General features: G+C 43.2%; 1 protein-coding gene across 2 annotated transcripts in view; it reads left to right on the top strand.

Annotated features, from left to right (window-relative positions):
- THADA (THADA armadillo repeat containing) overlaps positions 1–13,870 on the top strand; it is a 1,178,628-nt gene that overhangs the window by 934,532 nt on the left and 230,226 nt on the right. For both annotated transcript variants that reach the window (XM_082249837.1, XM_082249838.1), the window contains exon 34: positions 1,279–1,351. In XM_082249837.1, coding sequence (XP_082105963.1) covers positions 1,279–1,351 — 73 coding nt within the window. The remainder of the gene's footprint in view (positions 1–1,278; positions 1,352–13,870) is intronic.

The raw sequence follows: 13,870 nt of genomic DNA, 5'->3' as shown, positions 1-13,870 counted from the left end.
ATCTTTCCATAAAGAGGACCTGTCATGCCCTATTCCTATTACAAGGGATGTTTACATTCCTTGTAATAAGAATAAAAATGACCAACAAAAAAAAAATAATAATAATTTGAAGGAAAAGTGTAAAAATATTAAAAAAAAAAATTTAAAGCGTCCTGTCCCTGTGCGCTCGCACGCAGAAGCGAACGCATATATACGTTGCACCCACATATGTAAACGGTGCTCGAATCACACTTAGGCCTCTTGCACACTGCAGCTTAAAAATGCTCAGTACAGCGTTTTTTTTTTCTGAGCTAAAATAGAGCCCATTCATTCTTAATGTGCCTATGCACACAGCCGCGTAAATGAGCGCCGCGTTTTCTTCAGTAAGAACAAAATAGAAAAATCTGCATTTTTGGTCAGTAATTTGCGCCTGATGCGCGCAAAAACGTGCACAAACGCGCGAATGCGCTAAAATGACCCAAAATGTCAATTGAATATCCAGAACGCTAGAATAAATTTGCGTGCATTTGCGCGAGCGCGTAAGCGCGAAAATGCGCGCATTACAATTACGCCAGAAAACGTAGATGCTCTAACAGGAGTATCGTGTGTAAGGTGCCATATGAGGTATCACCGCAAACGTTAGAGCAAGAGCAACAATTCTAAGACTTCCTCTGTAACTCTAAACTGGTAGCCTGTAAAACAATTTAAAAGCGTTGTCTATGGAGATTTTTAAGTACCGAAGTTTAGCGCCATTTTACGAGTGTGTGCAATTGTAAAGTGTGACATGTTTGGTATCTACTTACTCGTAACATCATCTTTCACATTATACAAAAAATTGGGCTAACTTTAGTGTTTTTTATTTTTTTTTTTTTAATTAATGAAAGTTTTCTTTTCCAAAAAAAAACGCGTTTGAAAAATGGCTGCGCAAATACAGTGTGACATAAAAGCTGCAACAACTGCCATATAAATATATATATATAATTTTTGGAGGCTCTGAGTAATTTTCTAAAGAACAAATGATGATTTTTACATGTAGGAGAGGAGTGCCAGAAAAGGCCCAGTATGGAAGTAGTTAAATAATGGAGTTGGGTAGATCTTAGAATTCTGGCAAGCTTGTCCTGCCATTAGACTTATGGGAAGATGCAGGAAGCCAGAACATGATTTAATTAACTGAAATCTCTGTGTTGGCTCTTTGGTCAGGAGGCCATCTATGGTTCTGACATTCTTCAGCCTCTGGAAAAAAATTGTCACTTTTTTTTCCCTTTAAATACATCATATTCTTTTCTTTGTATTTTCCAGTGTGGAAATCCAGAGCTCAGCGTTGAAACTCTCCTCTCGATTGGTCATCAGTCTTGCTGGGAAGGACAAGGAGGTAAGGCAAACCCTGGAACATTACTGTGACAGGTAGTTCTTAGTTTTCCATCTGTGTGTCAATCTGCTGTAAGCCATCATTATCAGCATTGTACTAGTTAATTAATTTATTTATTACAGGTACTTATATAGCGTTGTCAATTTACGTGGCGCTTTACACATATATATATATTATACATTCACATCAGTCCCTGCCCTCAAGATGAATCTAAGATCCCTAACTCACATTCATACATACACATACTAGGGCCAATTTATACAGGAGCCAATTAAACTACCAGCATGTCATTGGAGCATGGGAGGAAACCTGGAGTACCCAGAGGAAACCCTACCAGGCACAGGGAGAACATGCAAACTCCAGGCAGGTAGTGCCATGGTTGAGGTTCGAACCAACGAGCCTAGTGCTGCTAGGCAGAAGTGCTAACCACTTAGCCACTGTGTTGCCCAGTTAGCTCTATTAATCAGTTCTGTCCAGGGAGTATTCCAGCTGTGTTATCCCTATGCACAGGGGCGTTTGGAAGCTCAAAAAGGAATAGTGCCCCATCTGGTATCAGTGGAAGGAATAGTCACCCATCTGGTGTCAGTGGGAGTAATTGTGCCCCATCTGGTATCAGTGGGAGGAATAGTGCCCTATCTATTATCAGTGCAAGGAATAGTGTCTCATCTGGTATCATTTGGAGGAATAGTGTCCCATCTGGTATCAGTGAGAGGAATAGTGCCCCACCATTGGCATCAGTTGGAGGAATAGTGTCCCCTTGGTGGCATCAGTGGGAGGGAGGAATAGTGTCCCCTTGGTGGCATCAGTGGGAGGAATAGTGTCCCCTTGGTGGCATCAGTGCGAGGGAGGAATAGTGTCCCCTTGGTGGCATCAGTGGGAGAAATAGTGTCCCCTTGGTGGCATCAGTGGGAGGAATAGTGTCCCCTTGGTGGCATCAGTGGGAGGAATAGTGTCCCCTTGGTTGCATCAGTGGGAGGAATAGTGTCCCCTTGGTTGCATCAGTGGGAGGAATAGTGTCCCCTTGGTGGCATCAGTTGGAGGATTAGTACCTCAAACCAGAGGAAGTAATTGTGTACCAAGGGCTGGATAGAGGTAAGTAAAGGGCCGCATTTGGCCCATGGGCCATAGTTTGGATACCATTGCACAAGAGCATCAGCCTTTACAAAACAAAACGAACAGATATAGCCATTCACTTGCATGTCTGCCTGGCACCACCTGTGGCTCCCCAAGTGCGGAAAAACGCCAGGAATTCTCACGTTTTAGCATTTTTGAGCCTCTAAACATTTGGTGCATGAGGTCTGACAATTAGATAGGATACTTTTTTTTGTACTGGATCAATAACACAGACCTGTCAAAGAGCTCCCAGACAGAGCAGAGTTTTGTGCAACCACCCAAGGTGGCTACAGTGGATGAAGTTAAAATGTCTTGCCGGCTCATTTGCTGACTTGGTGTTATTACTTTAGAGACTCTTTTGAACACAGGGAAATCTTCCAGCATCCACAACATTTTTAGCGGTGTATACCATCCAGCCCACAGATTACATTTTTATGCTACCCATATATACCAATCAGCCATAACATTATGACCACCCACCTTATATTGAAAAGAACCTGCCTTTGCTGCCAAAATGGCGCTGACCCGCAGGACTGTCTTAATGCATGGGCACCCCTATGCGGTGCCTAGGAGCCCCCATGATAATCTTGCATTAGGCTCTGCCACTATAGGCTGACAGGAGCAGGGAGGAGGAGAAGCACAACTGCACTGCTTAGTCTTCAAAAGTGCAGCCAGGCAGGGGAAGACAGCCGCCATTTTTTGTAGTATTCTAGTACAGCCTCGACAGCAGTCTATAAACACTGAACTGCAGAGCTGGAGCACAAGGAAAGCTGCTTCCTCAGTCTCAAACTGCCCGCTTCCCTTCCATGCAGTACTGTGTACACAGGTGTCTTATTCGCTGGTGCAGGTGCCAAACGCTAGTCTGCCAGGTACAGTAAGCTGTGATTTTTCAGAAGGTTATGTATGTATGTGTGTGAATTTATATAGGTATGTATGTATGTAAGTATGTATGTGTTTATGTACATATGCATGTACAGTATGCATGTGTATGTATGCGTTTGCATGTATGCATATGCATGCGTATATTTTTATGCGTATGTATGTCCGTTACTGTTAGGCTTTGTGCACACATGCATACTTAAGTGTACACCAATGCGAGGGCCGTGTTTACCCACACAGGCACAGGATGCACAGGTGTTGCATGCATCCCTGTGCAGGTAGTCCTGTTTATGTTAATTGGGACGCAGCGGCTGCATGGACAGAGACGCTGCTCCCAATTTGACATCCATATGGGTCCTCAAACACAGATAGTGTGGATTCAGGGAACTGTGCCCACACTGATGTCAGACCAGGAGCACTGGCTGCATCCTAACTGACCTGAATAGAAGTAGTGCACTGAACACCTGTGCATCCTTATGCCCACGTGGGCAAACATGGCCCTCACACAGGTGTATGCTTAAGTGTGAACAAGGCCCAAAAATAATGTACATACATACATAAATACAGGCTGCTGACAGGCTGGGAGAGGCATTTGTGCCCTCTAGTTCCTCCTGTTTTGAACTGTATTGTAACTGTATTGTCTTCCTTCACATTGTAAAGCGCTGCGCAAACTGTTGGCGCTATATAAATCCTGTATAACAATAATAATAATTTGTGACGGGGGGTAGTGTAAGAAGGGAACGGTAGCACTGTGTACAAGGGAAAAGAGGATCAGTATATACAGCAGGGGGGGGGGCAGTGTGTAGAGAGGGCGGAACATTGTTTACAGGGGGTAAATTAATGCTCCATTCACACTAGAGCGACTTGTCAGGCGACTTGTCAGCCTGACAAGCGGTCCATTGACTGCTACAGGATCCGTTCTAATAGGAGCGACCCAAGTTGCTCCGACTTAGAAAAAGGGTCCTGTACTACTTCGGGGCGACCTCGGGGCGACTTGCATAGACATTCATTATATGAAGTCTCTGTGCACTAATGTTGTTTCTAATCAGACTAAGCCTTGTACACACTGTAAGTTTTTTTGTTCATTCAACCCAGTGGGCTGAACGAAATAAAAAAACTGAAGAGCTGAGGAGAAGATCCTGTACTAAGAATCCAAAGTTAGTACAGTGATCTCTCCCACTGAGCGCCCCCCCCCCCCCCCCCCCCCGCCACAACATTCCGGTCAGCGCTCTCAGCCATTGGCTGAGAGAACTGATCGTGGGCCGATCAGCATACCTTTTTTGGTCATGCCCCTGTCAGAGCCGCTGCATTACACACGGGCCGAATGTTGGTCGGTTTCTATTGAACTGGCCAATGCCGCCCAACATTTGGCTCATATGTAGTAGTCTTAAAAAGCCACATCCAATATTTAGCATAATTTAGCCACACTCACTTTTTCCCATGGCTTGCATAATGCGCACACAGGTTGTCTTTTCCCTGATATAGCCGCAGGGCCTTGCTTTGCCCAGGGGCCTCTGATGCTATTAAGACAGAACTGCTGACCCTTCAAGGCATGAACTCCACCAGACCTCTGAAGGTATGCTGTGGTATCACCAAGCCATCAGTAGCAGATCTTTCAAGTCCTGCAAGTTTTAAGGTGGGGTCTCCATAAATTGGACTTGTTTTTGTAGCACATCCCACAGATGTGCTCAGTTGGATTGAGATCTGGAGCATTTGGAGGCCAACATAAAAGACACACCTTCCTCTGTGGTCCAGTTCTGATGTTCATGTGCACATTGTAGGTGTTTTGTCTGCAGACACAGAAGGGCAGCCTGACCAGTCTGTGGCTACTCAGCCCTACACCACAAACTGTGATGCACTGTTGTATCAGAACCAGCAATAACTTTTTCAGCAATTTGAGCTAGAGTTGCTCTTCTATTTGATCGGACTACACAAGCCATCCTTCGTTCCCCACGTGCATCAATGAGCCTTGGCCGCCCATGACCCTGTCATCAGTTTGCCGATTTTCTTTTGAAGGCTTTTTATCAGTCCTGACCACTGCAGACTGGGAACATCCCACAAGAGCTGTAGTTTTGGAGTTGCTCTGACCCAGTTGTCTAGCCATTACAATTTGGCCCTTATCAAAGTCACTCAAATTCTTATGCTTGCCCATGTGTTTCTGCTTTCAACGCATTGACTTCAGGGACAACATGTTCACTTGCTGCCTAATACTCCCCACCCAATTTTAGGTGCTTTTGTCACAAGATAATCAATGTTCTCCACATTACCTGTCAGTATAATAATGTTATGGCTGATTGGTGTATGTAGAATGTTAGAGCAGCTGTAGTACACACATCGTTCTCTGTCTGATGATGCCACAGCTGTAGAGCATTAGAAGTTCACGGATTGCTCTCATTGCTGCTCGGCATCACTCTTTGAGAGTCAGTGACAAGATCACAGGCATTGTGACATTTGAGAATTTGTTTAGAGATAATCTTCCTTGTATGGTTTCAGGGTCTTTTCTCTTTACAGTTCTTATTTGTTTCACTGAATCATTTGATTTACGTGTAATTATGATTTCAGTGAAGCTGGCCTCCTGGAAATCCTATAAAGTACTTACAAGTGAAGGTGATGTAAATCATTCTCTCAGAGCTTTTCTCTTCTTATTTTTGCCACTGATTGCAACACTTCTGGACTGGTTTAGACAATTAAAAGTAACTCCGCTATACAAATGTAGTTGTAAAAATAAGATTGGACTAAAAATGTAGTTGTAGTCATCAGTGGGAAGACTGTGCTGGATTTAAAGTAGAACTATAGGCAAAACATTTTTTTCCATTTTGGATAGCGTAAGGCCCCTTTCACACAGGGAGTCTGTCAGGCGGACTCCGTTTTTCTCATCGGGGGATTGATCTGCCAATTCCCTGCTGAGCAGGCAAATGGCAGCTCTGTCTCCGCGCTGTGTGTGGAGACAGAGCTGTCAGGCCCCGCTGTTCTCTATGGGGGAATCGGATGGGAAAGGACCATCTGTCCGTTCTCATCTGATCCGCTGGACGGATGGAAAATAGGGTTTCCATCCATCCAGATTTGACGGATCGGATGTCAGCGGACATGTCTCCGCTGACATCCGATGCCCATAGAGATGCATAGGGTGTCCGTACAGATCTGCTTGTCAGTTTTTTTGGCACATCTGAACGGACACCCCATGCATCTCTATGGGGCATCAGATGTCAGCGGAGACATGTCCGCTGACATCAGATCCGATCCATCAAATCTGGACGGATGGAAACCATATTTTCCATCCGTCTAGCAGATCGGATGGGATCGGATGAGAACGGACAGACGGTCCGTTCCCATCCGATTCCCCCATAGAGAACAGTCCGCCTGTGTGAAAGGGGCCTACGGGAGGTTTATAAGCCCTGTCAGATTTTTTTTTTTTCGCCATCTGTGTCCCATTGCGGAGATTTCCTCTCACTTCCTGTCCCATAGCCAAAGGAAGTGAAAAGAAATCCCTGTAAATTAATGGAATTCTCTGGGGGTCCTCAGCTCACCAGAACTATTGTTCCCATTGGAAGATTTCTCCCTCATTACTTTTCTTGGGACAATCAAAAATGTGGGATTTTCTTTCTTGCTTTCACTTTCAATGATAATGGTAACCTGGACAAATAGAGAGGGTGAATCTCCCTAACGGGGGCACAGACAGCAATAACCACTGATAAGGGTTCTAATCCCTCTCCACTCCATCCAAAACTAAAAAAAAAAAGTTTTGCCTTTCGTTATACTTTAAAGTGTTCCTAAACCCAGCACCCTGCAGTCACTATATCTGGTCTCCCACAGTACACAGAACATGGAAATGCAATTATTTTAGTAAATGTAAACGGATAAATACTTTTTCTTGCCAGTAGTATATAGCAGCCTTGTGACTTGTATCAGTTCCTAGTAAAGCTTGTAGGAGGAGTTTTCATTCTCCTCTGACCCTCTGTCTGGACAGTGCTGATTGGCCCTGTGCTGATCACATGCACTCTCCCTCCCAAGAAAAAAAAAATCTCTCTAGCAATACACACCAAACTGAGCATGTGCAGCCTGTCCCCTGGCTCTGTGAATATAAGGTCATTTTTTGAGACAGTGAAAGAAGAGGAGGATCAGAGAAGACAGGATCAAACAGCCTTTATACACAATGAAAAGGATTAACCCCTTAGGTTCCACAGTGAATATACCAAGCATTCTTTACTACATATACAACCTGATTTTACTGTTGTGGGTTTAGTAACACTTTAAGTCAGGGGTCTTCAAACTATGGCTCTCCAGTTGTTTAGGAACTACAATTCCCATCATGCCTAGTCATGTCAGTGAATGTCAGAGTTTTACAATGCCTCATGGGATTTGTAGTTCCGCAACAGCTGGAGGGCCATAGTTTGAGGATTCTTGATTTAAGTCTATAGGGAGTGTGAGCGAGTGTGCTGTATATCTATTGTGTTCTAGAATACAAGCAAATAGCGTTTTACTATTATTTATTTTTTTATAAGTTGTGATGTTTAAGGCCCTATTCACACTTTCGAATAAGGTCGACAGTGAGCACTCACAAGAGATATATGGGGCTTTTCCACTGCATGGTACAGCTCGGTATGGCTCGCATTGGCGCTTTTCCACTTCATGGTACCGCATGGTACGTGTTAGAACGGTTTGGTACAGCGGCGCTTTTCCACTACATGGTAAGGCTCGGTGCAGCTCGCTTTAACAGTACCACCTCGGTTGGGGTTCCAAGTGGGCCGTACCTATACCATATCCCACAATCCTTTGCATGCAGCCTTGATTGTTTGTCACTACTAGCCACTGATTGGTCAGAGAATCGTTGTAATCCCACCAACTTACTACTTTAGTGGAAAATCAAACCGAGCCGAGTAGAGCCTATACAGTTCTGAAAGGTGCAGACTCGTACCACGCAGTGGAAAAGCAAACCGAGCCGAGCAGGGCCAAGCAGTGCCGAGTGGAGCCAAGCTGGTACTCGCAGTGGAAAAGCGCCATTAGAGGGCTCCCCTGCGGATAGTTGTGTGCAGAAAGCCCCATTGAAAGCAATTAAAGGCTGAGCAGCCATTCTGTGGCCATTTGCATGTCATGCAGGGATTGCCTGTGGATGATCGGCCCTGGAAGTAGATAGCCGGGTGATCGCAGTCACAGGTGTGAATGAGACCTAAAGCTGGCCATACACTAGTAGAGTTTAGTTTGAAAAATGCTATTTTAAGAACATTCGTTAAATTTCCTAATGGTTAGAGAGGTCAAATTGACATTTGTTTTCCAATGTGATGCAGCTGGTTGAATGATAAAGGATGTCCCGATTCCGCCATCCACACACTTGATGTGGATGGGAAATCTGTTCCGCTAAGGTGTTGTATTCTGACAGTGGGGAGACTTCCCTGCCATCACAATATACTACTCCGTGGCACTGATTGATCAGCAAAAACCCGACAGAGCGGTCGTACAGAAGACAATCAGTAGATGTCTGCCCTTACATGGATCAAAGTTTGGCCAGTCCCTGCGTAATTTCGAGCAATATATGGTTGGCTTTAGTGATTGTTAATAGCAAACTTTGTAAAAGTACTTTCAAACCAAATTGGTCAAGTATTTGACCGTGCAAAGAACTTTCGTTTGAATATTATTACAAATATTCATACAAACGTTCATCTACTAGTGTATGGTCAGCTTTAGCCTTGGATAAAAGCTAGAGGGCCTCATTGGAAGAAATAATAAGCAAACTAAACAAAAATGGCAATCGCTCCAACCAGCTTTTTAGGGCAATTTTCGAATGGAAGGGTTTTGAACAAACACAATGCAAACATTTCCCATCACATATTTTCGGCAGCCAGCAAAAAACAAAAAAAATTCACTATTTTGGAGCATATATAGCAATGGATAAATTATGGGTGGGTATGCCTGGAGGTAGCCCATTCCTCCTTAAAGCAGTATAGACACACCAATAGTGAATGTGAACAGTGTATCCCCACTCCACTTCCCACAAGCTAAACAAAAATGGCTACCGCCCAAATTTGTATTAGTTCTAGCTAGTATCTAAAGTAGGGATCGACCGATTATCAGCAAAGCCGATATATATCGGGGGATGATATGCACTTTCCCCCATATATATCGGAATTGGCCACCAAGGTGACCGATATTGCCGATATTTCGGGAAAGTGCTTGTACTGGAGTGATGCCTGCAGCTAAAGGCAAGATGGATTGCTGTCTTGTAATGACAACCGATGCGGCTGAGAAGCCGCTCGGCTGTCATTACAAGGAGCGGGAGGGGACATCCCCCTCCCACCGCCTTCCACGGCTCGCCCGGGTCTCCCGTCCCACCCGGAGACCCGGGCAACCATCCTGCACGGCCGCCGAAGAGAAGACCCGATTAAAGCCACATTCGGCTCTGATCGGGTCTCCATGTAAAGATCCGGAAGTGATGTCATGACATCACTTCTGGGTACTCGGCGCCAAATTCCAAAAAATTACAGCATTCAAAACAGCCAAACTTGGCGTTTTGAATGCTTTTTGTGCAGAGGAGGGGTTTGGGGGTCTTTTAGACCACCAGATCCCTCCAAAACAGTACCGGTCAAAAAAAAAAAATAATAATTTAATGTACGAAAATGTCAGCCAATATTGGCCGATACCGATATGCAATGACCAAATATCGGTGTCGGCAATAAAAAAACGATATTGGTCGATCACTAATCTAAAGTATAAATAAGCATATATGTATTTATTATTATTACAGGGATTTATACAGGGATTAAACAAGCAAGCTTTTTATTGGCTATGGGCAAAAGGCTATGCAAATACCAGTTTGTAGCCTAAAGAGTATGTTAAGGTAACATAATTAAAAAAGGAAACTCTTGCGCTCAGTTAATAGAATACTAGGGACCGCTGCAAATAAGGTGTCTTGAATACTAGACCCAAATGTATATTGGGCAAAAAAGTGTGCTGTCCCTTTAAATATTATGAAATTCATTAATAATTAATCAAACAAACATGATAAAACTTTGTGTTAAAAAATTAAAATATAGTCAATAACCACAATAGTTACCATATAAATAATTGAATCTCATGTGAACGAATAGTCTATAATAATATTTGTGTGTGAATAAATTGCTCCATGGCTGTAAATGAATGTGGAGAAAAGGGCTCCAGGGCTGAAAAGTGTTCCTCAGATAAAAAAGAGCCTCTTACCGGATCCTAATGATCTCGAGTTACAGAGATTAAATACACTTTTGGTATCTCAAAACAAGGTTGACACTCCTACTATCAAAAGCCTTTGGATGACTGGGATGGATTGGGATAATGCATTTCTCATATAGAATAAACCTGTTACATCCTCCGCTCCGACTCCCGCTAATCAACACTCCCATGTATAGGGCATTAGTAGGGAGAGACCTCATAGTGCAGTATGTTTAAACCAACCTTTAAAAAAAAAAAAAAGGTATTGCACTTACACAAGTGTAGATAAAAAGCAGGCTTTCAACAAGTCACTGTGGCCGCAGGAACCTGCCAACGTGCCACCATGTATTGGCGTTGCCGTGCGCGTTATCCGACGTGATTTCACACCACAGAGTTTTGGGTGAAACACATCAGACGGAGTTAGCATGTGACGTCATCACGTGGTGGTGCGTTGGCTGGTTCTCGCGGCCACATTGACTTTGTTGACGCAATTCCACAACACAGAGTTTTGGGTGAAACACGTCAGACGAAGTTAGCATGTGACGTCATCACGTGGTGGTGCGTTGGTTGGTTCTCACACCTACATTGACTTGTTTGATGCCTGCTTTTTATCTCCATTTATGTTAGTGCAATTCCTTTTTATTTTTTTAAATAAAAGTTGGTTTAAACATACTGCACTATGAGGTCTCTCTCTACTTATGCCCTATACATGTGAGTGACCCAATGTGCCCAATTTGCCATTTTTTTCTTCACACTGTGACTGGGTGGTTCAGTTTGATTTGAGTTTTTCATGCTCACCACTTTATTATTTTTACCACTGACGAAGCTCTAATATAGGAGCAAAACATGTAAGGTTTAAGATCCTTTTGGGAGCACGTATTTTTCAATTCCTTTGTTCTTAGAGGTCACATGATTTAATATCTTTTCCTCCTCAATCTTTTTTGCTGGGGTGAGGTACCAAAATATGCCTGCCAAGACATTGATTTTCTACAAGAGAAGGATTTTTTTTTATATATATTGAATATGGATGAGTGTACCCGCATTATATATGTGAAAGACCTAGGTCAGCTTCACATTCTGAGTGAGATAGGATTTTTAGACACTATTCCTACATTTCTCTGTTAATGTACAATTCATGGTGAGACAGGTGAATAGTGATAGCCACCACTCACATCCTTTAAGACCATACTGGGAAGAATGCTCAGTTATATATCTTACAACTGTTTTTGGTTATACATATGATAGTATCATATATAGGGGTATATTGAGATATTGCTATCATTGTGTCCCATACATATTAATTGTTTGCTATACAAGTTGACATCTATATAGATTTATGTTACTTGGAGGTATCTAAGTACAGTAAAACCTTGGATTGTGAGCATAGTTTGTTCCGGAAACATGCTTGTAATCCAAAACACTCTTACATCAAAGCAAATTTCCCAATAAGAAATAATGGAAACTCGGATAATTTGTTCCACAACCATTTATTCATAAGTCCTTCAGTTTATATTCCATAAAAAAAAGATTATAGTAATGTTATAGGTTGTGTAACCATAAAATGTCCATCCACAAATGGCGCCTCCACAAGGGGATTAGAGGCAAAATCCAGTAGGAGCTACAGAGTATAAAAGAGAAGAGAGGCGCCTCTAAGGCTCCGTTCACATGTAGGCGTTTTTGGGGAGTTTCTATTCATTTCAATGGCCCCTGTTCACATCTGAGCATTTTGACGCTGTGAGCAAAACGCCCAACACTCAAAAAAGTACATGAGCTTCTTTTTGGGCAGATTACAGGCGTTTTCCATTGGTCTCTATTCAATCTAAAAACGCCTGCACAAAAAACGCCTGTAAATTGCGGTAAAAAAACGCACGAAAACGCTACACTCAGGTGTAAATGTAGCCTAAGTGTAGCAATATGGTTACATTTAATGAAGGTTCAAACTTTAGCAACTCACATGGTTGATGATTAAAAGAAGCACATATAAGAATGCAGGCATCCGAGGTAAAGCTGCCCACATAGACCGTCCGTCGCACCGTCAGTCTGCAGACGTTATCTGGAAGACTACCCTGCAGTAGAGTGATCTGAAAGCGAGACTGGAAGCTCTCGTGGAGCGCAGTGTGGAAGGGATGACGTTGATGGCGGTGCATAGGATGGTCTATGTGGACAGCTTTACCCTGGATGCCTACATACTTAGATGTGTCTGTTTTAATCATCAACTATGTGAGTTGCTAAATGTTGTACCTTCATTAAATGTAACCATATTGCTACACTTAGAGGGTCCTTTCTTCTCTTTTATACTCAGTTGTGACATAACATTACTTGTATATCAAGACATCGCTTGTTTATCAAGTAAAAATTTATAAAAAAAATTAGCTTGTCTGCAAAACGCTCTCAAACCAAGTTACTCTCAATCCAGGGTTTTACTGTATCATATATTTATTTTAACTCACTCTATAGGAATTTACATTTATGGTCATGAAACATACACTATACTACAAAAAGTATTGGGACACCTGCCTTTACACTAACATGAACTTTAATGGCATCCCAGTCTTAACAGCCTCAACGCTTCTGGGAAGGCTGTCCACAAGGTTTAGGAGTGTGTCTGTGGGAAGGTTTGACCATTCTTACAGAAGCGCATTTGTGAGGTCAGGCACTGATGTTGGACAAGAAGGCCTGGCTCGCATTCTCCACCCTAATTCATCCCAAAGGTGTTCTATCGGGTTGATGTCAGGACTCTGTGCAGGCCATTCAAGTTCCTGCACCCCAAACTTGCTCATCCATGTCTTTATGGACCTTGCTTTGTGCACTGTTTCAAATCATTTGATTGAGGGGAGATTATGGTGTGAGGTCGTTTTTCAGGGGATGGGCTTGGCCCCTTAGTTCCAGTGAAGGGAACTTCTAAGGCATCGGCATACCAAGACATTTTGGACAATTTCATGCTCCCAACTTTGTGAAAATAGTTTGGGGATGGCCCCTTCCTGTTCCAACATGACTGCGCACCAGTGGACAAAGCAAGGTCCTTAAAGACATATATAAGCGAGTTTAGGGTGAGGGAACTTAACTGGCCTGCACAGAGTCCTGACCTCAACCTGATAGAACACCTTTGGGATGAATTAGAGTAGAGCCTGCGACCCAGGGCTTCTCGTCCACATCAGTCCCCAACCTCACAAATGCAATTCTGGAAAAATGATCAAACATTCCCATAGACACACTAAATCTTTTGGACAGCCTTCCCAGAAGAGTTGAAGCTGTTATAGCTGCAATAGATGGGCTAACTTAATATTGAATCCTATGGAATAAGACTGGGATGCCTTTAAAGTTGATGTGCGTGTAAAGGCAAGCGTCCCA

This window comes from Pelophylax lessonae, assembly GCF_965119305.1.
Source record: "Pelophylax lessonae genome assembly, chromosome: 3".
Classification (NCBI taxonomy): Eukaryota; Metazoa; Chordata; class Amphibia; order Anura; family Ranidae; genus Pelophylax; species Pelophylax lessonae.
The sequence above is the reverse complement of the archived record's forward strand: the minus strand, read 5'-3'. Positions and strand labels throughout refer to the sequence as shown.